Here is a 27711-nt window from a genome sequence, read left to right as displayed (position 1 = left end):
GTATCAATAAAGGAAGTAACTAAATAAAATCCAAAATATATTAAAAGTGGTCTCTATTTGTAAAGCACAAAATTGTAAATGCATTGGTATAACTATATAAATTTTCTTATTTGTAAAACTCTAATTAAAACATTTTAAAAAATAAAGTTTACTTTGATATTTTTTGTTTCTTTTAATTAAAATCATCCTCCACTCAATTAGTGACATGTGGACAAAAAAAGGTGGTCTGAAATGTGGTTTTGAAGGTCCTGGGAGGAACTGGTGGAACGCATTCTTGCCCTCTATTTACTTTTTTTTTTTTTTTTTTTTTTTTTTTGTCCTTATTCAAGACCTAGACCTTATTAGACCTACCCATAAACATAGTCTTAGACCACGATAATGAGAATAACGGTTTCTCATGAAAACCGTTATGATAATGTGACAACGGCTACTTAACAAAACTTATCAAAAACGTTTTAACGGTTTCCAAAAGCTCGTTATAAAACCTCTCTTATCAACGGTTGTTAGACAACCGTTACCAGTTTAAAAAAAAGGCATTTCGAAAACCGTTACTAAATTAGCTCGAGCAACGGTTTGTGGTACCCGTTGTTATGTTATAGATACGGGTTTCCTGTAACCGTTATCATTTTCAATTATGAAAGAACGGTTTTTCAATTCAACCGTTGTCACTATTTGATTAGATTTCTCAGTTTGACCACTGCATGCAAAACTTTATCAGAACTTAAATAAATATTCAATTTGACCAATAATATTCAATTTGACCAAAATAATTTTATAAATATGTCTTCATAATGTTTTAGGTCAAAATCTAAATTATCAAACATTTACTCTTTAATTTCTCTCTAAATTTCTCTCTAAATAAAATATAGCTGGGATATCTGAGCTACAATCACGTTCTCGTTACGCACAGCTTTTTACCTGCATATTCCATAATCTCCTGGTTCATTATCACGTTCTCGTTACGCACAGCCTTTTACCTGCATTCTCCATAATCTCCTGGTTCATTATGATGTGAATGGGAAGGGTTTAAACCCTAATTTTGGGTGGTTGACGCAAATGCTTCGTGACTTTGGTTTCACTGCGGTTAAAAAAGTGTACCATGTGTCTACAAACAAACAAGGTTTCGTAGGCTTCAATTTGACGAAGTCAACTGCCATGATAGTTTTCGTCATGCAAGAAAATTAGAGGATATATTTTTGTGGCTAGTTGCTTTAAGCTACTAGTTTTATGAGGTTAGTTGCTTAAACCAAGCCATTCTACATGGTCATCTTCAATGGTTTAGTCACTAACTTATTATTTTATGAAATTGCAAGCAAGTCCTTATGCTAAACCATTGGACTTGCTCTTAAATGTGATAACCTCGCGTTACTCGGCTCTACAGACCACAAGACATCAATCTAATTAGTCCCCATCTCTCAATAATGTGTGTTTTCTTCAACAGTTACTTTTCATTTATACTGAAAAGCGCAGTGCACTATCTTGTAATAGCAACCTAGAAATACCGTTGACAAAAAAGTCGATTGAAGCAAGGAGCATGGATCAAGATGAGAAGTTTGAATATAATCAATGAAAACGAAAGCAAAAAGAACAATACAAGGAAGACGGTAAGCCTCCATAGCTTGAGAAAGGCCACAGAATTTCCTGTATGAACAAGAAATGCATGTCGACAATGGACGTAATTATAGACTTGCTACATTCACAAAATGACATTTATATGCTACTCTTTTCTGGAGAATGCTAAAGGCCAAGGAGAAAAGACAAACAATATCCTATCAAAAAGTAAAAAAAATGATTTTCTGTTATCTAAAATATGGCCAAGCCCTTGCAGTTTCCGAACGCTACAACACCGCCATATAACGGTGCCATATAACGGTGCAATTTACTCCCTTTTCCCTCCCCACAAAAAACCCCGCCATAGAAGCCACATACGCCTTTGTTATCGCCCCATCTAGTAGATATACAAACATCAAATTATTTTCCTGGAGTTGATGACATTGACAGCAGTAGAGCCAACTAGCTTTCGGCTTATCGGATTTTCGTCATTTGCATGCCAAAGAAAATCAATGGATAGCCCAAGACAAGATTTGGATTTTCAACACTGACCCTACCAACTATCTTTAAGTTGGAGAAGACCATGGGGCTCAGCCATTTATTCTTCTTCTGCCTCGTGACCATTGACAAGCACGACACCATCATTGAAATCAGCATCGACACCAACAGCTTCTTCCTGGCTCTCATGTCCTTCCATCTGCTCATCATTCTCTTCTGTAACCTGCACATTAGAATAAACATGACAAAATATACCGGCCTTTTATTTTCAGGAATCGTCCCGAATGATTTTATTTTTTAGGCACAATTATTAAGAAAAGTAGATAGTGGGTCTCACCAAAAAGTATTTACTACGGAGCACTATGTAATTTCATATTTTCCCGGGCAGGTGAAAAGTGCATCTTACTAATACAGAATTGATTTGAGAATAAATGAAATCGCGAGGACAAAATATATACTAATGAGAAAGAGAGCAACTCAAAATATTCATGTTATGAATTCCAAGGTGCAATCCCTATATACCAATAATAAGAGTTGAATGAATGGTCCTTGCATCCAATAGGATGAAATTGCACGTAGCACATACCTCATCATCGTGCAATGCGTCTCCATTTTCAAGGGGTTGATTTTCCTCTATATGCATGTTCTTAAACGCTTCAACAAGATCCGTTCTAGATCTCTCCGCAAATTGCAAGTATTGATCCGCAGGAGGATAACTACCCCTGATACAATATTAAATAAAGGTAATTCTAAATGTCCTTGCCGTGACTTACAGATTACACTAAGCGAAATTTAAAGTAATTTAAAATGATAATGAACTTATCAAAATGAAATGAGTTATGGAGAGCAAGAAACTCTAAAAATTATACCTTGTTTCAGCCAACTTAGACTCAACTTCTAGAGCAATTTGCCAATCGTCAAATAAATTAGAGTACTCCTGGGGATCAGCCAATGACTCGGCAGCCTTGGGATTTACCTGTAACAAAGTCAAATCATCCTATAAGGTTAACAATAAAAATAAATTTAACAAATTAGGTACTACCTTTCCAAACCCAAATTGACCCAAATAAAAACATATTGCAGGTCCTAATCAACTTTCTAGAATATAACGATATACGCCTTTCTGAACTAGCAAGCATACTAAGCTTACAAAATATACAATGCAAATATCCAAAAATATTTCTAATTTCCAAAAGATTAATCTACCCAAACCCGAGGCTTCAAGAATGGTTGTCGAGCACAAATAGGTGAATGTAGCAGCAAGTATATACGCAGCATTAAATAGTTCACATCCATATCTCATTCCCACTTACGCTGCTTTGAATAGATAATTTCAATACATTTAGCAGCGAAGACATTGTACATTTGTAGCCAAAGATCCAATGAATGTAGGCCTCTACATATGAAAATATGACAATGCAATTGGGAAGCACATGACCTTGTTGAGATCCTTTCTCCATAATGCAACAATTTCTGACACCTTGCTGGGAAGATAAGAACGCGCCATTAAAGCAGCCTCCGGAATTCGGTTGCTGCAATTAATAATAACGTTCAGAAGGACATTTTGAGATTACAAAACAACCTCAAAAAAAGGACAATGCCAGAGTTGTACAAAACCTGTCTATCAACAGCTGGAGACAATCTTCTAGTTTACCCAGCATGAACAAGCAAAGAAAAGCAACATTATTTTTCCCTTGCTCTTTTGCTAGGCTCGCAAGTTTTACAATTCCTTCAGCATCTCCAATTGACGAATAAAGAAGCAACATGCCACTGAAATCCATTGCTTGTTTCAAGCATTCCTCAGCCATTTCAAACTGTAATGAAAGAATGATAATCTGAGTCCTGAGAAAGGATATTCAACCTCCATATATCTACCTTTGACCTTCATATTGCTTATTCACCATGTATTTACTAATCCCACTAGACAATTAAGATTAACGTAGCAGATCTATATGACATTTGCAATAACTAAACAGGGTGCCTCCAAAGGATGGTTGTGACAAAAGAAGACAACCAATTACACCTTTAGAACCCACCCATTTGGTTTTTCCTGCATGGCATTTTTTTGGGGAAAAAACACGTTTTCCAGTTTTAGAATCTGAGGTGATTGAGGCATTTTTCCTTCAACAAATTAAAAGAAATCGACAAAATGTGTGAAAAACAACCTTTCCACTAGACATGGCCAATTCACCCAACTGCTTCCATTTTGATTCATTATGATTTTCTGTAGCTATTTCCTGAAGAAAAGAATATTTACAGTCAGCATGACCCATAAATGAGCAGCTTCATCAACATTGTGAAATGGGCCTCACTGACCTTTGCAACCTCTAACCTACCAAGCTGTATGGCAAGTTCAAACCTATAATCAGGATCAGTAGCCACTTCAAGTGCCTCTGGTGTCATGCCTCGTGATTCAAGAAAGCGAGCCACACTGGAGATTTGAGGGCCGTTACAACAGATGTGAGTAGGTATGCATACAAAAAAGGTAGATTCCACCAGAGATATCTGCTTAGCCTAAATAGGTTTTCAAGCTCAAAAAAATTGAAGTATTGTTTCAGACTTTCAAGTGTGACCTCATCAAGATCAGTAAAAAGTTCACAGCAAACAAGCATACAACACCAACAAAATGTTATCACTCCATGATCAATTGTCAAACACTACCTTTTAAATACCTCTCTTTGCAAACTACTTGTCAATTTTTCTTGCAAAATGCTCCCTTCTAAAGCAAGTTTCATGTCTAGCAAATACCCACCGCTTTCTGATGTCAATGTTTTGGTGTTGACCACCAACGACACGTACTTTTTTGTTATTTTTCATGGATACTTTAGTGGATATTACCTTCTAAATGACATATTTTTAATGTCTCCTTTTGTAAATCACCAAGTCTGCACCGTGTGTTGAGAAAGCCATCACAAAGAGTCTTTTAGTTAAATATTGTGATTGTTTATCCTAAAATTAAGAGAGAGAAAATGAAAGAAGAAGCAGAAACAGTCTGACGGAAATCAAAAGAGGGATGAAAAAAATACAAATTTTCCGTGTGCATTCACTGGTCAAACACCGAGAAATTGATTTTTTGCTAGAAAGTGAATTAAGGAGTAGTTCGTTAATCAAGATTTTAAAAGGTAGTGTTTGACAATTGATCCATACCTATTATGTGAAAGAAACTAATGCCTATACCACCAAATTTACGAATTAGAAGAGCAAAAAGACATAGATTAAAAGAATCGGCTTTCCAGATAATCAGGCTCACCTATTATGGTGCTCCTTTGGTATCGTAGGCAAGATTTCATTGGCGCGTTCAAAGTCTCCACGCATCACAAGAGTCTTGTATTCAATCAAGCTAAGGAGCAATGTGTACCCTATCACACTGCAATCACAAAAGGAAGAAGACGGGATAGTTAAGTGATTGGCACATAACATTATCAGAGCCGTTGTATTTAAATCAGAAGGCATTAAAAGTAAGCTCACTTGAATTCCTTGTCAATAAGATACACCCGACTTTGACTAGCAAGGTAGCCTAAAAGGTACATCGGGCGGTCTAAGTGGAACATTGTGGTCACCTGCAGCCACAACATTAAGATGAGGGTACGTTTGGGAGAAAATCTACAAATGTCCAGGACTAAAAAAAGCATCATCTAATAGGTAAGAACAAGTTATACCTCTCCACCAACACAGTAATTTAGCCTCCAGGAAGAGTTGTTGTAAATAAAACAATCTCCAACCCATATTCCAGTCCTTACACGTTCATTCGTTTCATGAAGCAGCTCAAATGCATCTTCTGCCCCCTGCTCGTCCACTGGCCTTCCACTATTCAGATAAGATGACACTGCATCACGCTGTAAAACAAGAAGATTACTACCAATTGAGCATCTCAAAAGAGGTGTCACTAGTAATGATTGCAATAAAATAAGCAGAAAGAGTTCCGAGTTCGAACATTGAACTTCAAGATGTAGAAAGAAGTGTCACTAGCAATAGCCACCATGTCACCACTATCGGCCCAGTAGAGGTTCTACGATGATTAACAACAAAATGTTAGAATGCACCCTCGGATCAGAGCATAGCAATAAACATCAGCAAGTAAACACTCAGGCAAAAGTAAGCTAAGGACATAACACTCACTTTAACATTGACATCAATTCTCCGAATAAAACTGCAGTCTGCCCAGTCATAAAAGCATATAAAATCATTCGAACACATTGCCAACAAAGTTCCGCCATATATCCTCTCAGCAGAAAATGTTGGTCGAATACTCTTCTTTTCCTGAAAGGAACCATGCCATAGCAGTAAGCTAATCATATCACACTAACAGAGCAGAAAAATGGTAGCAATCATACATGAAAGACAGATTGGTATGAAAGTATCGGTTTTGTACACAGAATTACAGGATTAATAAATTTCTGACAGAGCCATGGCAAAGTAAGAATAATGAACAAAGATTTATAGTGAGAAAAGAATTAATAACGCTATTAGAAATCTTTTTTTTCTTAGCAGGTATAAATAAAGAAGTCAATTCTTTTCCCCCAAGACAAAAGATTTGATCTGCGAGGCTGAACATCTTGCTTCAACATGTTCACTTGTTAATTTACAATATCACAAAATGGTTTATATAATGATTTAAAGACTACAGTTGTCATAAATATACACAAAGTTCAAAAATTCCAATCAAGAGTCACCATAAGAAAGTAAAATGCGACTGAATCATCGAACACCAACCTGAAAATTTTTGCTGAAGATCTTGATTTTAGAGGTGCTTTCTCTAACAGCATATTCTCCTTCCGAAGACCAAGCAAACTCCAATGCCGAGCCAAATGACCTATTCCTCCAAGCCACAGCTGTATAAATAATGTATTCTCCATCTCCACAAACTACCACAAACCTCCCATTTGGGTTGTGCTTCAAATTCTGGAATAAACAAACGCACTATAGTCAAAACTTCAATAAAAGAAAAACAGCAAAATTACCCAAGTGTTAATTGAAAAATATCACTAATCCCTCAATCTAACAGTACTTGTCTTCCTTCCCTTTTTGGACATCCAATCTGAACTTAATTCTCAAGTAGCAAAACCCCGTTTTGATAACTGATAACTAAGAATAAGGGTTTGGAATAGGAATAGAAGGGGATAAACCGCCAACAATCTATTACCACAAGTGGTGTAGCATTAACGTGGGAATAGAAGAACGTAAAATTTCAATTCATACCCATTCAAAAAAGATGAAGATTCTACCACCTTTTTCACTGTAAACTTAACACTTAAAATAAACACTATTGTCTAGTCTAATACAAAATACCAATCACGAGAGTGAAATAAGAATTTTCATTAACTTATTTGTACCTCTAAAGACTCTAATACCTCAATTCTTATTCCCACTTGCCAAACGACTCGTATCCGTATCTTGAATGGGTACAAACAAGTCACTTCTTAGCTTTGGCATACCTAGCATATGAGAGGCCTTAACATTTAAGTAATGTCCAACATGACAATAGACGGAGTATCAAGTATCAGACCCATTCGTGTACCTGTTCAAGATAGGCTAATTATCAATCATAAGAAAGTAACTACCTGTGGGTAAAGATCGCAGGAGCCCAATTCCTTCACTGCCAATGGCAACCGTTCACCATCTGTCACCTGATAACACAAGCAGGTGACAAAGCGGACATAAAAAAAAACACTGTTTGTTTTACAAGGATCCTACTCCAATATAAGTGCAATAAGATATAAACCTCATAACCAGCACCAACACGCCTGATATCAACTGTTTGAATTTCATTGTGCCTTGCCCATATAATCTTCCCACTGTTATCCATGCTTGCAACAGGTATTTCACGACCAATCTTAACCATAATGGTTCCTTCATCATAACCTATCACAACACTGCATGCAAATATAGAGGAAATAGCCATGTTAGAGATAGTGGCATCCAAATAGAGCAAAGCAACTACAACCTAAGAGATATCAACACTTTAAATCTTTCTTGCACAAATTTAGTAGCAAGATGACGAAAAGTAATATGGAGTTATTGATAGGAGAGAACAGAAAGAAGATATATTCAGAAAAGAACAGATGAAACACGTGCAAATAAAACAGTGATAAGCAAAAACTGTAAATATGTCAACTAAATATACAAATAAATGAGTTCTGCTGATGAGAACTTACCGGCGAGAGGTCTTGATGTATCCAATAGCCCAAACCCTTTCAAGACCATAATTTAGGGTATTCTCAAGTCTGTAAATGAAACTTGATAAATTAGAACTCTATAATGAAACACCGCCGCTGAATATATGATGACATGGCGTAAGGACAAATATAGGGGGAGTATTTAAAATTACTTGGTTTCACGAAATTAAGCTATCAAATGGAGCATAATGGTATAAGAACTCGTCTCTTATGTCACATTATAGTCATTACATAACGGAGTTTCAGAGAGTCGTTGCGTTACTTCCCGTTATACAAGGCCAAAGGAAAAGGATCAATCATTGAAGCAACTGATAATTGAAATAATAGCCAATATTTTACAGATATTTCAGCTACTTAGGTCCTATTCTTTTGGACTTAATTTGCTGAACTTTCTGAACTGAGCTTTTAGGATTTGGACTTTTCTGCATTTATAGGATTTGACTTAACTTATGGGATCTTAACTTTATGAACTGAATTATAGGATCTGAACTGAACATATAGGATGTGAAGTTGTGAACTTTTCTAAACTGAACTTATAAGATCTAAACTAAAATTAACTTAATTCAACTTTTAACAATGATTTCACTCACACCATCGAATCCATTGCCTTGCCAAATGTTTTTTTACTATGTTAATTTGCACCTTGTACATAGCGTTCTTCCCCGATTTTTTATTTCAAAAGAAAATAGAAACATTGTACTTTTACTAACTTCTTCTCCCATCTTTCTCTCCCTGTATAAAGAAAAGAAAATGACTAAAATCAACATGCCAGATGTTATTTGTTTAGTTTGCGACTTTGTTCAATTATTTTGACGTTTTGGCGTGTGTTAAATTAAATGGCCATGATAAAATAGGTGGGAGGATAAAAGAAAATGGGAGAATAATAATGAACTTATTCATGGTAACAACTAACAAGAGGAGGTCAATTGCTGAAAATACAGGAAACAACAGTTCTTGTTCTTCATTGATTTTGGCAGCCAATAATACATATAAGAGGGACCTTACTGGATCACTTCAATCCTAAAGAAATTCAATAACGTTTTTTTCCATCGGTTTTTAAAGAATAATATACAATTAACTTAAAGTTTCCGAACTTTTATGAACTTAATTTACAGGATCTGAACTGAACTTTTCTAAACTTTTATAGGACCTGAACTGAACTTATAAAAGCTTAACTTTTCTGAACTTGTAGGATCTGAACTGAACTTAACTTGTAAGATATGTATTGAACTTACTGGATAAGTCCAAAAGAACATGGCCTTAATCTATATTACCTTGCGTTGTTGTAGAAAAAGGAAGGTCAACGCAGTTGCAAATTGTGTATTGGGAATAAAAGATCTCATGAGAGAGAACTTCCATAAAATACCAACTCAAATTTCAGAATGCAAGAACTTGATATGCAAACATTTGTTCTATTTTTAAATTTACACTCACAGATACCGTGACACCTAAAGTTACATCCGTGACATCCCAACAACAACAACAACAACAACAACAACAACAACATCAGAGCCTTAATCCCAAAATGATTTGGGGTCGGCTGACATGAATCATCCTTTCGAACCGTCCATGGGTGAACGCACGCCTCAAAATGCGAATAAAAAAGGGGAAGATAAAAAACAAAAGGGAGAACGAAAATGTAATGGAAAGTCAAGGTGAACTTAGGGGTTTTAAAATCGAATTCCGTCTTTCTTTTCTAAAAACTTAAAATTTAAATCGAGAGAAAAGATTAAAACGATTTTTAAAAACCGAAATAGAGTTAAGGATTCGGAATGAACCAGGTAAAATCTATAAGAAAGTGGTTGTTGAAAAAGTGTGTAATAAAGGAGAGAAAAATAAAGGTAGACAAGGAGAACCTCCCTTGTGGGATTCAAACCTCCACCGCCATGGTGAAGTATAGGCTCTTAACCAACTGAGGCATACTTTCATCTCAAGCAGTACAAAAACCTAATTCCTACACTATAACAGAATAAACTACGCAGTCTAATACTAACCTGTAAGTAGTTGAATGCCATATGCGAACCGTCCCATCCTCAGAACCAGTAATGATTATGGGAAGTGCAGGATGAAAACACACTGCAGAAACATTGTGTGTGTGCCCTTCCAAAGTCTGAACGCAGCTTTTAGTCTGATAATCCCACACCTGTGCCGTGTATGAGATGTGAGTGTCTAAGATAACAGAAACCAGGTAATCTTAGCTACCAAAATAAAACATAGCCGTAGCAGATGGTCAAACCTTTGCTGTGTGGTCATCAGACCCAGTGATCAAATAAGGTTTGTCACCACCAGTGAAGTAATCAACGCAATTTACTCCTTTCAAATGGGCGTCCAATGTAAAATTTGGATCAGGTGAGCCAAGATTCCAGATCTAAGTTGTTTAAACAGATGCATTATAAGATACTCATTCTAGAAATAAGATGAAAAAAACAGAGAGAAACAAAGAAGACCTTTATAGTACGGTCAAGAGATGCACTAGCAAACGTGTTGGTATCTTTGGGGTTGAAAGTGACTTGCATCACGTAGTGGGAATGACCTTCAAATATTTGAGTGCAAATCCAACCTTTGTCCCAATCCCAAAGCTTAATGAGCATGTCATCCGACGATGACAACACATAAGGGAGTGTGGGATGCACTGCTACACACCTAATGTAATCAGTATGAGCCTCAAAAACTTTAACTTTGTCCATTGTATTGTAGTTGTAGACACGTATAAACATATCATCAGCTCCAGCAACAACCCATTGTTTCCGTGAAATAAACTTGGCGGACCTAACTGTAAAAAGTTAAAAAGGAGAAATAACATTAAATTATACTTAAGGGCTAGTGTTGTTATGAAGTAGAAGCAGAATAATGAGACGTGAATGAAATGTGAAAAGGACATGATATACCTGGTAATTCAGAGACTTCAAATGACTTCGCTGTTGTCTGTAAGCAGCACCAATTGGATAAAATTTTAGTCACTCATACATCACTATGTTGTACAACTTCATAAAATAATAAAGTGCAACATTATACAATTTGAAGGTTCCATAATCCATACGCACTGCGAATAGTAACAAAGTAGCTCCAAATGGTAAACACATTTCAAGAAGTAGGGTCTCTTCTGGCGCGCAATGGATATTATAGTAAAACAAAGATGAACTGAGAGAAGGAAAGAACTAGGGCCAAGATCCGGTGAGAACTCATGGGGAGAACCCCCTCCAACCCCTAGATCAAATGTATAGATGAATTACTTAACCTTATATTTTAATTCGTTCTCACGATTTACTAGGTAAAATAAAAATAAGTTCTTTCTTAACTACATTAAAAAATGTGTATTAATAATACAAAAAAATCTACAGGTATGCTAAAATATGTACTAGATACTCAAAAAATCTATTGGGTACACTAAAATGTGCACTAGGTACAAGAAAATTGTAAATTGTGTATCGCCACGCTTCCGTTATTAGCTAGGAATTTATGACCAATAAATATGTTTCTTAACCATTAAATACTACTACAAAGTCCAACGTCTTTTAAATAAAATTATTTAAGGGTTCTCAAAGTTCTCAGCGAGTTGTGGATTCTCACATAATCTTGTTTCGAGAAAACTACTACACGTACAAAAATGAATAAACCCAGCAATTTCATCAAAACATAAATGAAATATCAACTAACTTGAACTATAATATTTTGATGATAAAGATGTACTCACTACAGAGGTATAAAGAAAGGCAGCTAGCTAAAATTGATTGGACCTTCGCTTTTTCAACTGTACCGTGCATAATTCATGCATTCATCAAACGAACAAGTGAACAACACTCTTCACCTCCTTATTGCCATCTAAGTACCTCGTTAAAATGTGAATGAGCAAAATTTAAGAGGAACCTGACTACTAATAATTGCTTTATAGCAATAGCAACCTGGACAACATCTGAATGCTACTACTGCAGTCCAATAATGATAGGCCACCTTATAATCCTTTCTTAGTTCACAATTTCACATTATATATCGATATATTGATATTTCTTCATGAATTACATTACAATTATAACATTCCGTAAGATCATATGGATTTGGAACATGTAGCTTAACAAAGTACATGAAGGAGTAATTAAGTACAACGTAATACAAGTCTACAATTTAAATAACTATAAATAACTGCTCATGGCGACAAACTTAACCAAGTACCCAACGCGATCAATATTTGTGCGATAAAGGGACTACGAGAAAATGTTGGATATATATGCACATAGTCTAATCCTCAAAAGAGAATTCGCTATGTAGGTCATCCATCTTTTTGGCCATCAATTTATAAGGCCGCTTGCCATCTCACTATGTAATCTTAAACAGTCTAAGCACCTAAAATTTATGTCTAAATAGAATTAACAATTAACACCAAGTCTGTTTGGCTTTTGTACCTAAGACAGCCCATCTAAAAAGATGGCAATACAACACATTACCAAAGTGCCTCGAAACAATTCCCATGTGAGTGCAGAAAATGTTTTGATGATGAACCATAGTAAAAATTACATCTCGAAGAGTGAAAACAGACTGCTAGTCCACAATGTAAGAAATATGTGCATACAGTTTAGTGAGTAAATTTAAAATATTACTTCATAATTCAAAACAAATAATAGTAAATCTTAGGTCCAAAAAATCTAAAAGTTGGGTAACATGCCAAAAAAGATGACGAAAGCAACCAATAGGAAACACGTGTATATTATATCATCTCTATTACTTGGAGACGCATAGTTGCCCAACAATAATAAAGTTACGGACTTATGGTAAATACCTTAATAGCTCAAAGGCTCTTGCTTAAGGTTGACTCACTCGATTGTCTAAAAACAGCCTCACCCGAGTGCTGACATAGAAAGATTAAGTTGAATTACAATGACCCATCATGAAATTGTGTCGAGAAATGCATTAAATGGTGGTTACTTCAAAAAATAAGAGGAGCAAACTAAATTATTTAGTGAGCTATTTTTACTTGAAATATTTTAGATTCCAAAGACCGTGATTGGAACCAAAAAGCTTTTTTCAGAAGTTCCATAAATCACAACTACAGGTGGACATATGCTAGCGCCACAACTAATGCTCTAATATGCTACGTTAATATACTTCAATACAATACCTCAATGACTAAATTAAGTTTTGCTTCAGGAACCAAGTCAAACTACACAACCTTCTCCAGTCCTGATACGTCCTTGAAAAGTGAGATTACAAATCTACTTTGTTCAGTGTCAGACGTTTAACTAAGCACGATATCATCATATCATGCACTTCAGTCCACTACTTCCACTAACAGTACCAACCACGTGTGAAACGAAAATTCTCAAAATTCAGCCTTACGCACATACGCTTCTAATGGATCACTAAAGCAGCTCTACATCACAATAAAATCTAACCTCTAAACTTTGAACCAACACCACCACATGAGAAACAATATAAAAAGAGTAGAATAATCAAGGATAACATCCTCTTGGCCTAACCTGTGATTGATAGTTCCAGATAACAACAGTTCCAGAATATAAACTCGTCAATATCCTACAACACATTACAAATTTTCATTCAAATTACAGCATTATTACTATCAATCAATGAAATTAGCTAACATTGATGTTTGAATAAACTTAGAGGACAAATTCACCATGGTTCAGTAGGATGTAGATCCACAGACTTAACTCTATCTGATCTTTGCGCAAATTTCCTCTGATCGAAACCGAAAACGCAATAATCAGCATCAAAATTAACACAAAATTGCAAATTTAAATCAATGAATGAAATCAAATTACCTTCATTTCAAGTCGGAGAGGCTGATCCGCAATCGAATCGAACACAAAAACAAACAAAACAATAAAAATCAGAAAAATACAATAGAACAATTGAAATCAGATAGAAGGAATAGGAATTGAAAATGTAGGATGAAGAAACGCACCATTTTGAATGATTATAAGTTAGCAAAGGAATCGAAGTTGAGTGGGTTTTTGATCGATGAATTTGCGAAACCCTAGAAATTAGGGCGAAGAGTGAGGTGATCGGAGCTACGGCGATCGCAGGGAAGTTTAAGTGATAGAAGAGCGGAGAGATGAGAAATGTGGAGGGAAGAAGAGGGACCGTGTTCGAGGTAAAAGAAGACGCGAAATGTCAAGATTTGTGAGTTTTGTTTGGTTGTGTGTAGTTGTGCGTGCTATGTGTTCCCCTCGGATATTAGTGGCTCGATTATGTCATTGGACTAAATGAGTTTCCGGTTCAAAAATAAAATTATTTCCACGTTACTAATTTACTAGCATGAACCACTAATAGGGTAACTAGGTTTAAACCCGTGAAATTCACATGATTGCTTTAAAAATTTTAATAATAACAACTACATGGAAAACTTTCTCCATACTTAATAACTCATTTTATATAATTATTAACATTTTATTAATAGTCATGATAATGTCAATACGTAATGGCGATAAAACTAGTTCTATATGTTCGAAAATGAAAGAAAAAAATTAGATTTTATTATTTTGTTATTGTTAATCATATTAAAATTATAATTATGTTTTTTTTTAATTATTGGGAAATCCTATTCATAAGATGGTACAACAAATAAACCTATAATCATTAACTAAATCTCTACATGCCCTGAAAAATCATTTTGAGGTTGGGTGTATAAGTATCAATACATTGACTCAAAATTGCTAATTTTAAATTGGGAGTGACTATAGTCTGGAAATTAGAAACTAAACTGCTCATTTTAAATAAAGCTAATATTTAATAAAATTATAACGTATTCAAATTTACCAATCTTTTTCATGCATTGATCTTTTCAATAATATTGACAAATATGGTTACTGTAGTATGCATAAAATTTCCCGACATTTTGGTAAAACATTTTACCCATTTTATGTGAAAAGTATTTTAATTTATTTCCTAAAAAAATGGCCAATATATTTTTTTGAATTCAGCGAGTCGCTAATAAAATCTTTATTTTAGTTGTTTTAGTAGTGTGAATATTTAAATTTGAATTTTCGAAATAAAATAGAAAATAGCATGGAAATTCTATTTTTATAATAGGTAGCTTTTAATTACTCTCTAGATTAATTTATTTTCCTAATATAACTGTTTTCTCATTAAATGACATGTCAACTTTTGATGAAAATCTATGATGCCACGTCAGCAACTTGGATATTGCATTAAAGAAATATATGATTGTTTGGCTTAATATTTTGCATACTTTCAAGGTTGGATTCTACCTAGCCTACCCTGACAATCAGGAAGCCCAGAATTGGCAGCAGGTAGGAGAAGACAATGGTAAATATAAAGCTAATGTTTGACCGAGTCCAATAGATTTATATATGATTATTGCTGCATTAATTCAGTAATAAGAGATCATTTATGGAGAAGATTTGGTCATAAAGTAATACTCTCTCCATTCAACTCCACTTTGCATGTTTCTCTTTTGCACACTATTCACAAGCGGTCATTCAACTTCAATTTTCTCTCGATACATAAGTTAAAATATATTCATGTGAGATCTTATTTGATTCGTCTGTAAGAGTACATTAAAAATATCTAACTTTTATAATTTTTATAAATACGTAGCTAAAGATATATACCGCGTAAAAGTCGTGTTGACAAACTTGATAAAACAAATATGTAAAGTGGAGTTGAATGGAGGGAGTAACATTTATCCGGGTAATAGAGTGCAATTAAGGAGCAATGAAGAACATCATCAATGGAGAGTATTATGCCTTAATGATGAAGATTATCCTACCGTTTAAGCATACTATATAAGGAGCTGTCAAGATCATCTGAAGGCATTCTCATACATTAAAAAATACAAGATTATAATACTTAGACCAAAGAATACTACATTGTGATCATCATACTTATATTCTCTCTAAAATCATAGTGAAATTGTAACACCCCAGCCTAAACCGGGTCGGAAGCGGTTACTTATGATAGCTCATCAGGCTGGGCTGTGTACATGGTCCACAGATCAACACAGGTCCTTTATAGCGCATTTTATCCTCACTCGTGTGCATCCCGGGAACCTTCCCAGATGGTCACCCATCCTAAGACTATTCCCAGCCAAGCACGCTTAACTGTGAAGTTTTTTTGCATGGATGACCATAAAAAAAAGTTCACTTTGTTAATATGAGTAATACTTCCAATCCCTTTAAGCACTACTTATTTGAGTTTATCACTGGACCTCTTCAATTAACGCGGGGTGTTACATAAATCATCTCATAGCTTGGTGCCCGTAGTTTTCCTCATTTAAGCGTTTTCCACGTACAAATTTTGTTGTCTTGTTATTTACTTTATTTACTTTACATTCTGTTTATTCTATCCTGCCCTACATACAACATAGTTAAAGGTTGATTTAATTAACCCCGTAAATACTCTATTCCGGTCTGATAAGTCCATTTTATATACACTTGAACCCCATATTTTAGCTCCATTTTGTATGTCATTATGCACTAAACTTAGTGATTTTGAGCTAATATTGCTTCCTAGTTGTATTTTGCATGCTTCGCCACATTTTGTAGGTATATGAACTTTTGGGAGCTTAATCCTACACATTTACAAGTGAACTAGAAGTTTGGCTAACAAAGAAGTAAGATGAACCAACTTGAAGTGATGTTTGGACTTGCATGAACAAATGTTGTGGATTGAAAAGAGAAAATAGAAATCAAAGTCAAAGGAAGTCAAGCCCATATGCAAAGTCCACACAAAGCTCTAAGGATGCTCAACATGGGATGCTTCATAAGATGCTAAAAGGATCTTAAAACCGGAGATTAAAGGCACATTAACATCGCACTTTGGATTCCACAAGTCATTAAGGGAGCATTTAATGAAAAATACCCTGATTCAGGTGTCCCCGATCGGGGTGACCTGCCCCCAATCGGGATTGGCTGTCTACGGATTGTTTACGTTTCACTTCATTCCCATATATAAAGGGGAGGCACTTCAAGGCTTAGGACATCTTTTTACATCTTATCTTACGCATTTTATACACTATTTCACTCTAGCCTTAAGCAAAATTCTCTCTTAGTTTTCATTTGTAGTTTCAATATTGTTAAGCATTTGGTTATCAAACATTTGGTTATTTATATATTCAAGCACTTGATTCTCAATTGTTCTTCCTTACAAGTTCATTTCCAATTCGGTAATTCTAATTCTAGTTTGTTTAGTTTACGTTTACATTATTAATTATCATATAGTTTATCATTGGTTCTTTAGCTATATTACATAGTTTTCATCTTAGTTTATGATTCACCACTTAGTTTATACCATTTTTATAATCATGTTCAGCATTTCCTACGACATTGTTTTTAGTTTACATTTTAATATGAGTAGCTAATTTCCTTAGTCTAGGGGATAAGGAAGCCATGCAAAATCAAATATGTAAAATGTTAAATTAGATTGTTATAATATTGTCCAATTGTTTATATCGCATGTTTGCACCTCAACGTTTAATCTTTGGTTATTGGCCGTAATCGTAGATTAAGTTTGTTAATTCATTCTATAAGTCGAGAGGCACGGAATCAGATTAGAATAAGTGTAACATCCCAAGTTATTGAGAGTAAAGTTATCCCACATCGGGGAATTGAGGAGGTTGTGATATGTTTATAAGGGATTCCACTCACCACTTAGTAACAAGGCCTTGTGCTTTTTGCGCTTAAGTGAGGACAAATAATAGGTCCAAAGGCGCACATGTTGGAGTTGTGTCCTCCAGTTAGTGCGGATAACGTTATTACACATACACTTGTACGGACAAGTGGGAGCTTGTTGGGGCTGGTGTCCTCTACAAGTAGTGCAATAACATTTAAATCTCTAAAAGGATCAAAGGGTATACTTTTGTATTATAATCAGTTGGTCCACGTTTATCAATAACGGTTGACTTGCTAGATAAGTTTGACGTTATTGTCATACAGATGGCGGTGATCAACTGGTCCCTAAAAGTCACACATATAGGATACGTTTGAGAGATGTGACGGTATGAAAATACAGTCATGTTGATGCCAAAGTTGACTAAGCAGTTAGTCGGAGTCATTGACTAATAATTAGTCAAACACGATGTTGAGATAATTATTTAATCCAGATTAAATAATAATGGCTAAGGCGAATTAAGCAGTTAATTCGTAAATTAAATATAAACGATCATATTTAATTAATGTATATTGAATTAATTATACAATATCGTCTTTGTCGGACATGTATTAATATTTCAACTAATCCGTGTTATTAGTTGATGCTTTAATAACCGATAACCGATGACGATTTATAATAAAACCGCGTCATATACATTTAGCAAATTTCGAGTCGGACCACGAGTTAAAAATAAGAGAAAGTGGAAAGCCCACTCTCCCCTATTGAGGCTCACGGCCGAACCCAAGCAACAAAAGGAGAGCTTTCTCTCCTTTTGCCCTTATCAATTCATTTGTGAAAAAGAATTAGGGTTTTGAGAACATTACCTCTCAAAATTCAGATCTCACATCTAAGAAAAACTCACACAACAATTCTCTCAATATTGCAAGGCAATTAGAGAATACATTTCTAGCACAAGGGCATAGTCTCAGACGGTCTTGGGTGTATCGATTAGGAGGAAATCTACTTTGATTTCTGTTCTTAGGCCACATCTCAAAGGACCCGAGGTTATTTCTAATGCTTTATCGTTTTTCTCATGTTTTTCGTTTTATGACAATAATCACATATAAAATTTGCGTTATAGTCCAAATTTTTAAGGGTATTATACGGATATTACCCCACAAGTGATATCAGAGCGAGGCCACGTAAATTTTTCTATGTGTTTTTCATCAAACGAATTTGAATCGATAAATTGTTTGCATAAAAAATTGGTCACGGCTGGATTTTTTTCCTCGGCTGTTGTTTTTTTTTTGGGAACCGTGCCTTGTTTACACGGTCTATGCTAGATCAGACGATCTTTTGTTTTCGTTTTGTTCTTTGCGTATTGTTATTTTAATCGATAATTATAACAATATGTTAAGATTATGTCAATTGTGGTTTTGTTTTCATAAGAATTATGTTCAAATTGCAATTGAGTTTTAACAAATCGTTTTTGTTTGGGACTATTGTGGCTCACGCTTTAGCTACTGTTTTTCCCTCTTTGGTCTCGGCATTTTTGCTGAGATTTAAAAAAAAAAAATGTTTTTTTGTGTTTTGTCACGGTATAACCGTGAAAAGAAAAAAAAAAAAATTTTGTTTTGGCTAATGTTGCTCACGGCAATGAGGCAGCCTTTGTTTTTTTTTTTTGTTTTGTTCTTGTTGCTCACGGCCTGAGTCTTTGAAAAATAAAAAAATAAAATTTGGCCCCTCTCGGTTTTGGCCGTGAGAAATAAAAAATTTTTTTTTTTTGGTTTTGGCCATAACATGTGCATAATACGGATTTTATGCATTCGCTTGATAGTGAAACGGTTCACTTATGTATCATTTAGTTATTTTAAAACGATTTAAAATAACGGATTATCATGAATTAAAATTAAGTTGATGAAGCGGCTTTGTCACATAATTTTAATTGTTAAAAGGTGGTTTGGATAAATTTAACATAATTACGGAATTATGTCACGAATGAATTTGTTTTTAGTTGATGCATTTCATTTATCGTTATTTTGAATGTTTTGAATGCTTACATTACGTATTTATTTATTTTACAAACGGTTGTAACTTAGTGTGGCCTTAGTAGAACGTGTTACCGTAATGATGGAACACGGTCTTGGTTGTATTTTGAGATCTCGTATCTCCATTTTTTTTTTTTTTTTTGTAATTACAGTTTTTATTTAGAATGTAAATAGGTTTATATTTTGTAAATTTTAATTGTAATTTTGAGAAGACTAAAGATGGAGATCGGATGCTCACTCCCGCTGCATGGACAAAGATGGAACATCAAGACAAGCTTCTCGGGTCCAACGGTGGATTCCAAAGTTGTATTATGTTCTTTTTACTAGGATAGGCCACACTAGGAATTTTATTTACGTATTGCTTTCTTTTATTTATTTTCTTGTAACGATAGTATGCATCATATTCCGCCTAAAAAACCAAACCACCTAATAATTGCATGAAAACTGACTCATATAGAGGTCACGCGTTAGTTTTCTTTGACATTCTTATGTCACACGATCATTTTTAAGCCATCACCTAAGTTAATTCATTCACGTAATGCTAGTTATTCGTTCACTTAAAATGAATTAAAGCTAAGTTGATGGGATCTTCCTCGTATAACCAAAAATTGAGAATAGTCTTTATAGGTCAAACTCCAATGAATCCCTTCTTCGTCGGTAGGCATAATATGACCCCTTCTACGTCGGGTAAGTTGGAACTGATTGACTTATTTTATCTCAACACTATGGTCACTCGTACGATCCTGTGATTATGGTGGACTATAGATAGGATTTACATAAATCTATCGACCAAGAGTTCTTACGGAAGAACTAGCTAAACAGATGGCTTATCAATTTACGGAAATTGAGTCTTGGGATCACTTGTATTATTCTTGAGGGAGATCAATTATGCAAGTGCAATGAGTCTACACGATTAAAATGAATTTTAAATAGACTTAAATCACCTCGATGAGTTGCTTATTTCGTTTTTGTTTTTCTTTCTTTTTCAGCGTAGATCACGATTTTTAAACTGCTAATAACTTAATGGCTGGCATCCTCGATGACCCAATGCCAAGTGCCACATTGGACCGTGAGTCCTGGCTTCGGATCTTCATGAATCGGATGAATCACCCACTAGATCAAGAATGATGGATCAAACTTCGCGGAATGGGAGGCGGCATTACGGAATGCGCGCCACCGCCGACGGGAAGCTCAAGTATCCGATCGAGCCCCTCCCGCCAGCCCCAGGCCCCACGGCTCGAGTTAACGAGGTCTCCACGTATAGCGACTTCGTCATGGAAGCGGGTGCGATTAAAAACGTACTCATTTTTGCAATGGAATCCAATTTGCAGAAACGCTTCATAGCCCAAGGTGCAAACAAGATTTTCACCACGCTCACTAAGGAATTCTCGAAAGCACCGAGAATCGTGACCTATGAGCATACCACTCGCTTCTTTGATGCAAGACTCCGAAGGGCCAACCTGTTAGCCCACACATTCTCAAAGATGATTGAGAATGTCGAGAGATCGGAGGCGCTTGATTGTAAAATCGGCGAGAACATTGTGATTGACCGCATGCTTCATTCACTCCACGATGGTTTTGCGCTCTTTAGAGCCAATTACTATATGAATGATTTGAAGAAAAGTCCCCATGAACTGCACTCCCTTCTCGTACATACCGAGAAGGACATGAAGTTCAGTGGGAGCATGAAACAAGATGTTCTCGTTGTGACAAACAAGGGCAAGGGTAAGGGCAAAGCTCAAGCGGACCTAGCGAGAGGCAAACCGAAGTTCAAGAAGTCGGGTCGGGTAAGAGTGGGCCTGGTGAGGCAAGTAACTCATCAGGCGCGACAAAGAGCAAGACCGAAAACATGGAATGCCATCATTGCCACAAGACTGGGCATTGGAGGCGTACATGTCATGTCTACCATGAGGACATAAAAGCAGGTCGTGTTAAACCTGTTGGTATGTTTTCTTCCTCTTCTACTTTTATTCATATGATTGAGATTAACCACGCAAGTTACGGAACTTGGGTACTAGATACTGGTTGTGGTTCTCATCTCGTGTAATCATGTGCGGGGGCTCAAAACATCGAACCCCTCGTAAAGGGTGAGGTGGACCTGCGTGTCGGAATGGAGCACGAGTGGCTGCCGTCTCGAGGGGAACATACGTGATCCAGCTTTCCTAGCGGATTTGAGTTATTTTTATATAATCGCTATTATGTACCCAGTCTTTCGAAAAACATTATTTCGGTTTACGCACTTGACAAACTTGGTTTTTCATTTGTAATAGAGAATAATTCTTGCATTTTCTCATTACACGATATGATTTATGGCAAGGCAATCTCCATGAACGGAATTTATGTTTTAGATCAGACCACCGAAATATTACACGTAATGAATAAAAGGTTAAAGGTTGGTGACAAAGATCAAACATACCTATGGCACTGCCGTATGGGACACATTAATGAGAAACGCGTAAAACAGCTCATAAAGAATGGAGCTATCTCGGCCTTTGATTTTCAATCATTTGGCACGTGTGAATCATGTCTCATCGGTAAGATGACTCGAATTTCCTTCAAAGGTGTTGGAATGCGCGCTGCTGACCTATTAGGACTCATACATACGGATGTATGTGGGCCTATGTCAATCACCGCACGAGAAGGCTATAGGTATTTCATCACTTTCACGGACGATTTTAGTAGATATGGCTATGTCTACTTAATGAAGCACAAAAGTGAATCCTTTGAGAAATTCAAGGAATACCAGAATAGGGTACAGAACCTACTGGGAAGAAAGATTAAAACACTGCGCTCAGACCGTGGTGGCGAGTATCTTTCTCACGAGTTTGATCAACACCTTAAGGACTGTGGGATTGCCCTACGCTTAACTCCACCGGAACACCTCAGTTGAATGGTGTGTCCGAACGGAGAAATCGAACACTACTTGATATGGTTCGATCCATGATGAGTCACACCGTGTTGCCTGACTCATTATGGGGTTATGCTCTTCTGTCAGCTGCTCTAATACTTAACCGAAGTCCGTCTAAAGCTGTTGACAAGACTCCATATGAACTATGGAAGGGAACGGTCCCTAACTTGTCCTTTATACGGGTTTGGGCCTGCGAGGCTTATGTCAAGTGGAGACACGAGGATAAGCTCGGCCCGCGATCGGTCAAGACATACTTTATAGGTTATCCTAAAGGAACACTTGGTCATTACTTCTATTCGCCAACCGAACAACGTGTTTTTGTTGCGGCTAGTGCGACATTCTTAGAGAAGGAATTTCTCGAGAATGCCAAGAGTGATAGAACCTTCGACCTGTCGGAGATTCAAGAACCAAATACCGAGCAACCATTGGAGGAACCAGTTCCTTTAATCCCTACATGCGGTAAATATTCCCGAGGAACCTAGGAGGTCGGGAAGAGTCTCTATTCCTCCGCATGATACATTGGTATGGTCGAGGAACATGACATAGATGACATTCTACTCTTAATGAGTAGTGAACCCGCAACCTATAAAGGTGCCATGACTAGTTCTGACTCAAAGCTATGGCTTGAGGCCATGCAATCCGAGATGGACTCTATGTATGAGAACAACGTATGGGATCTTGTTGACTTACCTGCTAAGGTTCGTCCCCTTCAATGCAAATGGCTTTACAAGATAAAACATTCTGTGGAAGGTCAACAAGATATCTATAAAGCACGACTAGTTGCTAAAGGTTTCACCCAAGTGCCAGGTTTGCACTACGATGAAATTTTTGCACCCGTAGTCATCTTTGCGTTCCATTCGGATTATCTTAGCGATTGCCGCTTTTCATGACTATGAAATTTGGCAGATGGATGTGAAAACCGCCTTCTTAAACGGCTTTTTGGAGGAAGAGTGTACATGGTACAACCCGAAGGTTTCATCAATCCTGAACATCCTAAGAAAGTATGCAAGCTTAAGCGTTCCATTTATGGACTTAAGCAAGCATCTCGGAGTTGGAATCATCGCTTCGACCAAGTGATTAAAGAAAATGGATTTACTCGATCGGTCGAGGAACCATGTCTTTATATCAAGTCGAGTGGGAGCAAGATTGTCTTCCTAATATTGTATGTCGATGACATACTCCTGATTGGGAATGACATACCTCTCTTAACTTCGGTGAAAGTATGGTTGAAAAACCATTTCCAGATGAAAGATCTGGGTGAGGCACAAAGAATTCTGGGCATCCGTATCTATCGAGATAGATTACGTCGGATGTTATCTCTCAGTCAGGAGTCTTACATAGACAAAATCCTAGAGAGATTCAGCATGACTAACTCCAAAAAGGGGTTTCTTCCTATGGCTCCAGGGGTGCACTTGAGCAAGTCTCAGGCACCAGAGACACCGGAAGAGAAAGAGCGCATGACACGGATTCCTTATGCCTCGGCTATAGGATCAATCATGTATGCCATGATATGCACACGTCCGGACGTGGCATATGCATTGAGTATGACAAGTCGATTCCAGCAAAGATCCAGGTGAATCACATTGGATGGATGTCAAGAACATTCTTAAGTACCTACGGAGGACTAAAGATTGGGCTTTGACTTATGGAGGCGAACAAAAGCTATGCGCAACCTATTCTGTGAGATGCTAGCTTCCAAACGGATCGAGATGACTCAAAATCTCGGTCGGATTCGTTTTTACTCTTAATGGCGCTGCAGTCACCGGAAGAGTTCCAAACAAAGTGTTACAAAGAGATTCTACGACGAGTCCGAGTACTATGCCGCGTCCTGAAGTCGCAAAGGAAGCGATATAGATGCGTCAATTCTTACAAGGACTATCTCAGTGCCTAGTTCGAATGACCCGATCACCATCTATCATGACAATAGAGGTTCCATCTTCCAAGCTAAGGAGCCAAAGTCTAGCAACAAGTCTAGACATGTACAACGGAAAGCTCATCTAATCCAAGATTACGTGGAGCAAAAGGAAGTAGTGATAGAAAAGATTGCTACAGATGATAACATAGCAGATCCTCTCACTAAACCATTACGACAAGATAAGCATGAAGGGCATGTTAATTCCATGGGAATTAAACGTGTTCCTAAGTTGTAGTACTCTTTTATGGATTAGATTCATTCTCTTTTGTACTCTATACGACATCATCGTTTTGATATTTATATATATTTTGTTTTTCATGTGGATTTGTACGACAATTTTGAACACCACAAAGTGAACTGAACAAACATTATATTTATGGTCCTTAATTGCCCACATGAGCTGATAACTCTGGCAATTATTTTGTGACGTTGGTTGATGGTGGGTTCAACGAGCCATAAGTCAAAAGGTTGACTGACCAATCACAGAGGCGATTTATACGGATATTTCGTAGGACACAATTGTGACATCGACGTGGAGTCCTAAATGTATTACACATACACTTGTACGGACAAGTAGGAGCTTGTTGGGGCTGGTGTCCTCTACAAGTTGTGCAATAACATTTAAATCTCTAAAAGGATCAAAGGGTATACTTTTGTATTATAATCAGTTGGTCCACGTTTATCAATAACGGTTGGCTTGCTAGATAAGTTTGACGTTATTGTCATACAGATGGCGGTGATCAACTGGTCCCTAAAAGTCACACCTATAGGATACGTTTGAGAGATGTGACGGTATGAAAATACAGTCATGTTGATGCCAAAGTTGTCTAAGCAGTTAGTCGGAGTCATTGACTAATAATTAGTCAAACACGATGTTGAGATAATTATTTAATCCAGATTAAATAATAATGGCTAAGGCGAATTAAGCAGTTAATTCGTAAATTAAATATAAACGATCATATTTAATTAATGTATATTGAATTAATTATACCATATCGTCTTTGTCGGACATGTATTAATATTTCAACTAATCCGTGTTATTAGTTGATGCTTTAATAACCGATAACCGATGACGATTTATAATAAAACCGCGTCATATACATTTAGCAAATTTCGAGTCGGACCACGAGTTAAAAATAAGAGAAAGTAGAAAGCCCACTCTCCCCTATTGAGGCTCACGGCCGAACCCAAGCAACAAAAGGAGAGCTTTCTCTCCTTTTGCCCTTATCAATTCATTTGTGAAAAAGAATTAGGGTTTTGAGAACATTACCTCTCAAAATTCAGATCTCACATCTAAGAAAAACTCACACAACAATTCTCTCAATATTGCAAGGCAATTAGAGAATACATTTCTAGCACAAGGGCATAGTCTCAGACGGTCTTGGGTGTATCGATTAGGAGGAAATCTACTTTGATTTCTGTTCTTAGGCCACATCTCAAAGGACCCGAGGTTATTTCTAATGCTTTATCGTTTTTCTCATGTTTTTCGTTTTATGACAATAATCACATATAAAATTTGCGTTATAGTCCAAATTTTTAAGGGTATTATACGGATATTACCCCACAGCACACCCATATTATTGGGGTTGTGTTACGATGGTGGTGGGTCGGATTGTTATAAATGGTATCAGAGCGACCCTGCGACCGTGTGGTGAGCCTGTGGTCGGGAGTACTTGTGTCACCCACCTAGCGGGGGAGGATTCTGGGCTTGGATGCTGTAAGTTTGAGGCACAACGAGGACGTTGTGTTCTTTAAGTGGGGGAGATTGTAACACCCCAAGTTACTGAGAGTAAAGTTGTCCCACATCGGGGAATTAAGGAGGTTGTGATATGTTTATAAGGGATTCCACTTACCACTTAGTAACAAGGCCTTGTGCTTTTGCGCTTAAGTGAGGACAAATAATAGGCCCAAAGGCTCACACCCATCTTATTGGGGTTGTGTTACGATGGTGGTGGGTCGGATTGTTATACTAAGCATGTGTAGTAGGACGACCTAGTCATAAACGAGAGTTTCTCTAGGACCCGGTCTATGGTTGAAACTAATATCGTAAGGTGGGTGTCTCTAAGCCTAAACAATTGACAATGTTATTATTACCGAGTTTAACATGAACATATATTTACCTTTGCATGTGTGACCCGACTCCCTTAGACTCCTTTTATCATATAGTTTACATCTTTATAATTGCTAATCATCAAACCAACCAACAAACCAAACCAAACGTAATCGACCTCGATAAGAATCTTTCCATAGCATTTCATAAACGCAATTCCCGTCTCCTTGTATTGGACCCCTATTACTACATTAATTTGTGTGTAGGGTAATTATATTTACATAAGTGTTCGATAGCCTATCAAATTTTGGCGCCGTTGCCGGGGAGCACGGTTTATTTTGTTTTCTTTTGTCTTAAGGAACACTTGTTCCTTGAGACCATTACTTATCGTTTTTTAGAAATTGTTGTCTTATGCCCATGTCTTCTCGTAGTGGTGATTTGCTTTCACCGGATTCCGAACCCGAAAAAACCTTTAGGAGAAGACGACGTTTTTGAAAAGAAGTGAAAGAAGCTGCTTCTTCCGTGCAAGTTGAAAGTACTAGAAAGTCTTACTTAGACGATCTAAAGATCCTTGAAAAAGAGGAGGTTTCAAGTTCATCACCTCCAGAACCACCATCTCAAACTAAAAAGATGGTGAAACTTTACGATCACTCAAAGCCCACCGCGGCCATGCTTCCGGCCGGTATTACAACTACTCAAATTACCGCGCCGGACTTCGAGATTAAGCCGGCTTTCATTAGCCTTGTGGAGAGGAAGCAATTTATGGGAAGTCCTTTGGAGGATCCTAATTTGCATGTGCAAAATTTCTGCGATTATTGCTCCATGATCCGACAAATGGGCGTCACTCAAGCCCAAATAAGGGAAATACTTTTCCCTTTCTCTTTGAAGTACAAGGCCAAGCTTTGGATCAATAGCCTTGACCGCACCACTTTGGGAATAACCAACTGGGAGACATTGACTCTTGCGTTCTATCAAAAGTTTTTTCCACCGGAGAAAACTCA

General features: G+C 36.7%; 1 protein-coding gene across 1 annotated transcript; it reads right to left on the bottom strand.

Annotated features, from left to right (window-relative positions):
* Positions 1–1535: 1535 nt before the first annotated feature.
* Positions 1536–14458, bottom strand: LOC141648044 (coatomer subunit beta'-2-like). The gene is made up of 24 exons (XM_074456477.1): positions 14143–14458; positions 14000–14020; positions 13855–13916; positions 13697–13751; positions 11114–11150; positions 10673–10998; positions 10462–10593; positions 10220–10368; positions 8205–8273; positions 7772–7922; positions 7611–7676; positions 6763–6951; positions 6169–6309; positions 5984–6058; positions 5709–5885; positions 5518–5609; positions 5300–5416; positions 4366–4480; positions 4215–4286; positions 3667–3863; positions 3488–3581; positions 2919–3025; positions 2636–2771; positions 1536–2272 (listed from the first exon to the last, which is right to left on the bottom strand). Exons 1-24 carry the CDS (start codon positions 14143–14145, stop codon positions 2150–2152), a joined length of 2706 nt encoding a protein of 901 aa, XP_074312578.1. The 5' UTR covers positions 14146–14458; the 3' UTR covers positions 1536–2149.
* Between the last annotated feature and the right edge of the window lie 13253 nt (positions 14459–27711).

This window comes from Silene latifolia, chromosome 3 (assembly GCF_048544455.1).
Source record: "Silene latifolia isolate original U9 population chromosome 3, ASM4854445v1, whole genome shotgun sequence".
In the NCBI taxonomy this organism is placed as follows: domain Eukaryota; kingdom Viridiplantae; phylum Streptophyta; class Magnoliopsida; order Caryophyllales; family Caryophyllaceae; genus Silene; species Silene latifolia.
Note: the sequence above shows the minus strand (reverse complement) of the source record. Positions and strands in the feature narration are given on the sequence as shown.

Excerpts from the sequence above, each read along its gene's own strand:
- LOC141648044 (XM_074456477.1), bottom strand. Across the intron at positions 8,274-10,219 it reads TGGCATTCAACTACTTACAG|ACTTGAGAATACCCTAAATT; the intron begins GTTAGTATTAGA and ends TTTCATTTACAG. Across the intron at positions 4,481-5,299 it reads CCAAAGGAGCACCATAATAG|TGTGGCTCGCTTTCTTGAAT; the intron begins GTGAGCCTGATT and ends TCAAATCTCCAG.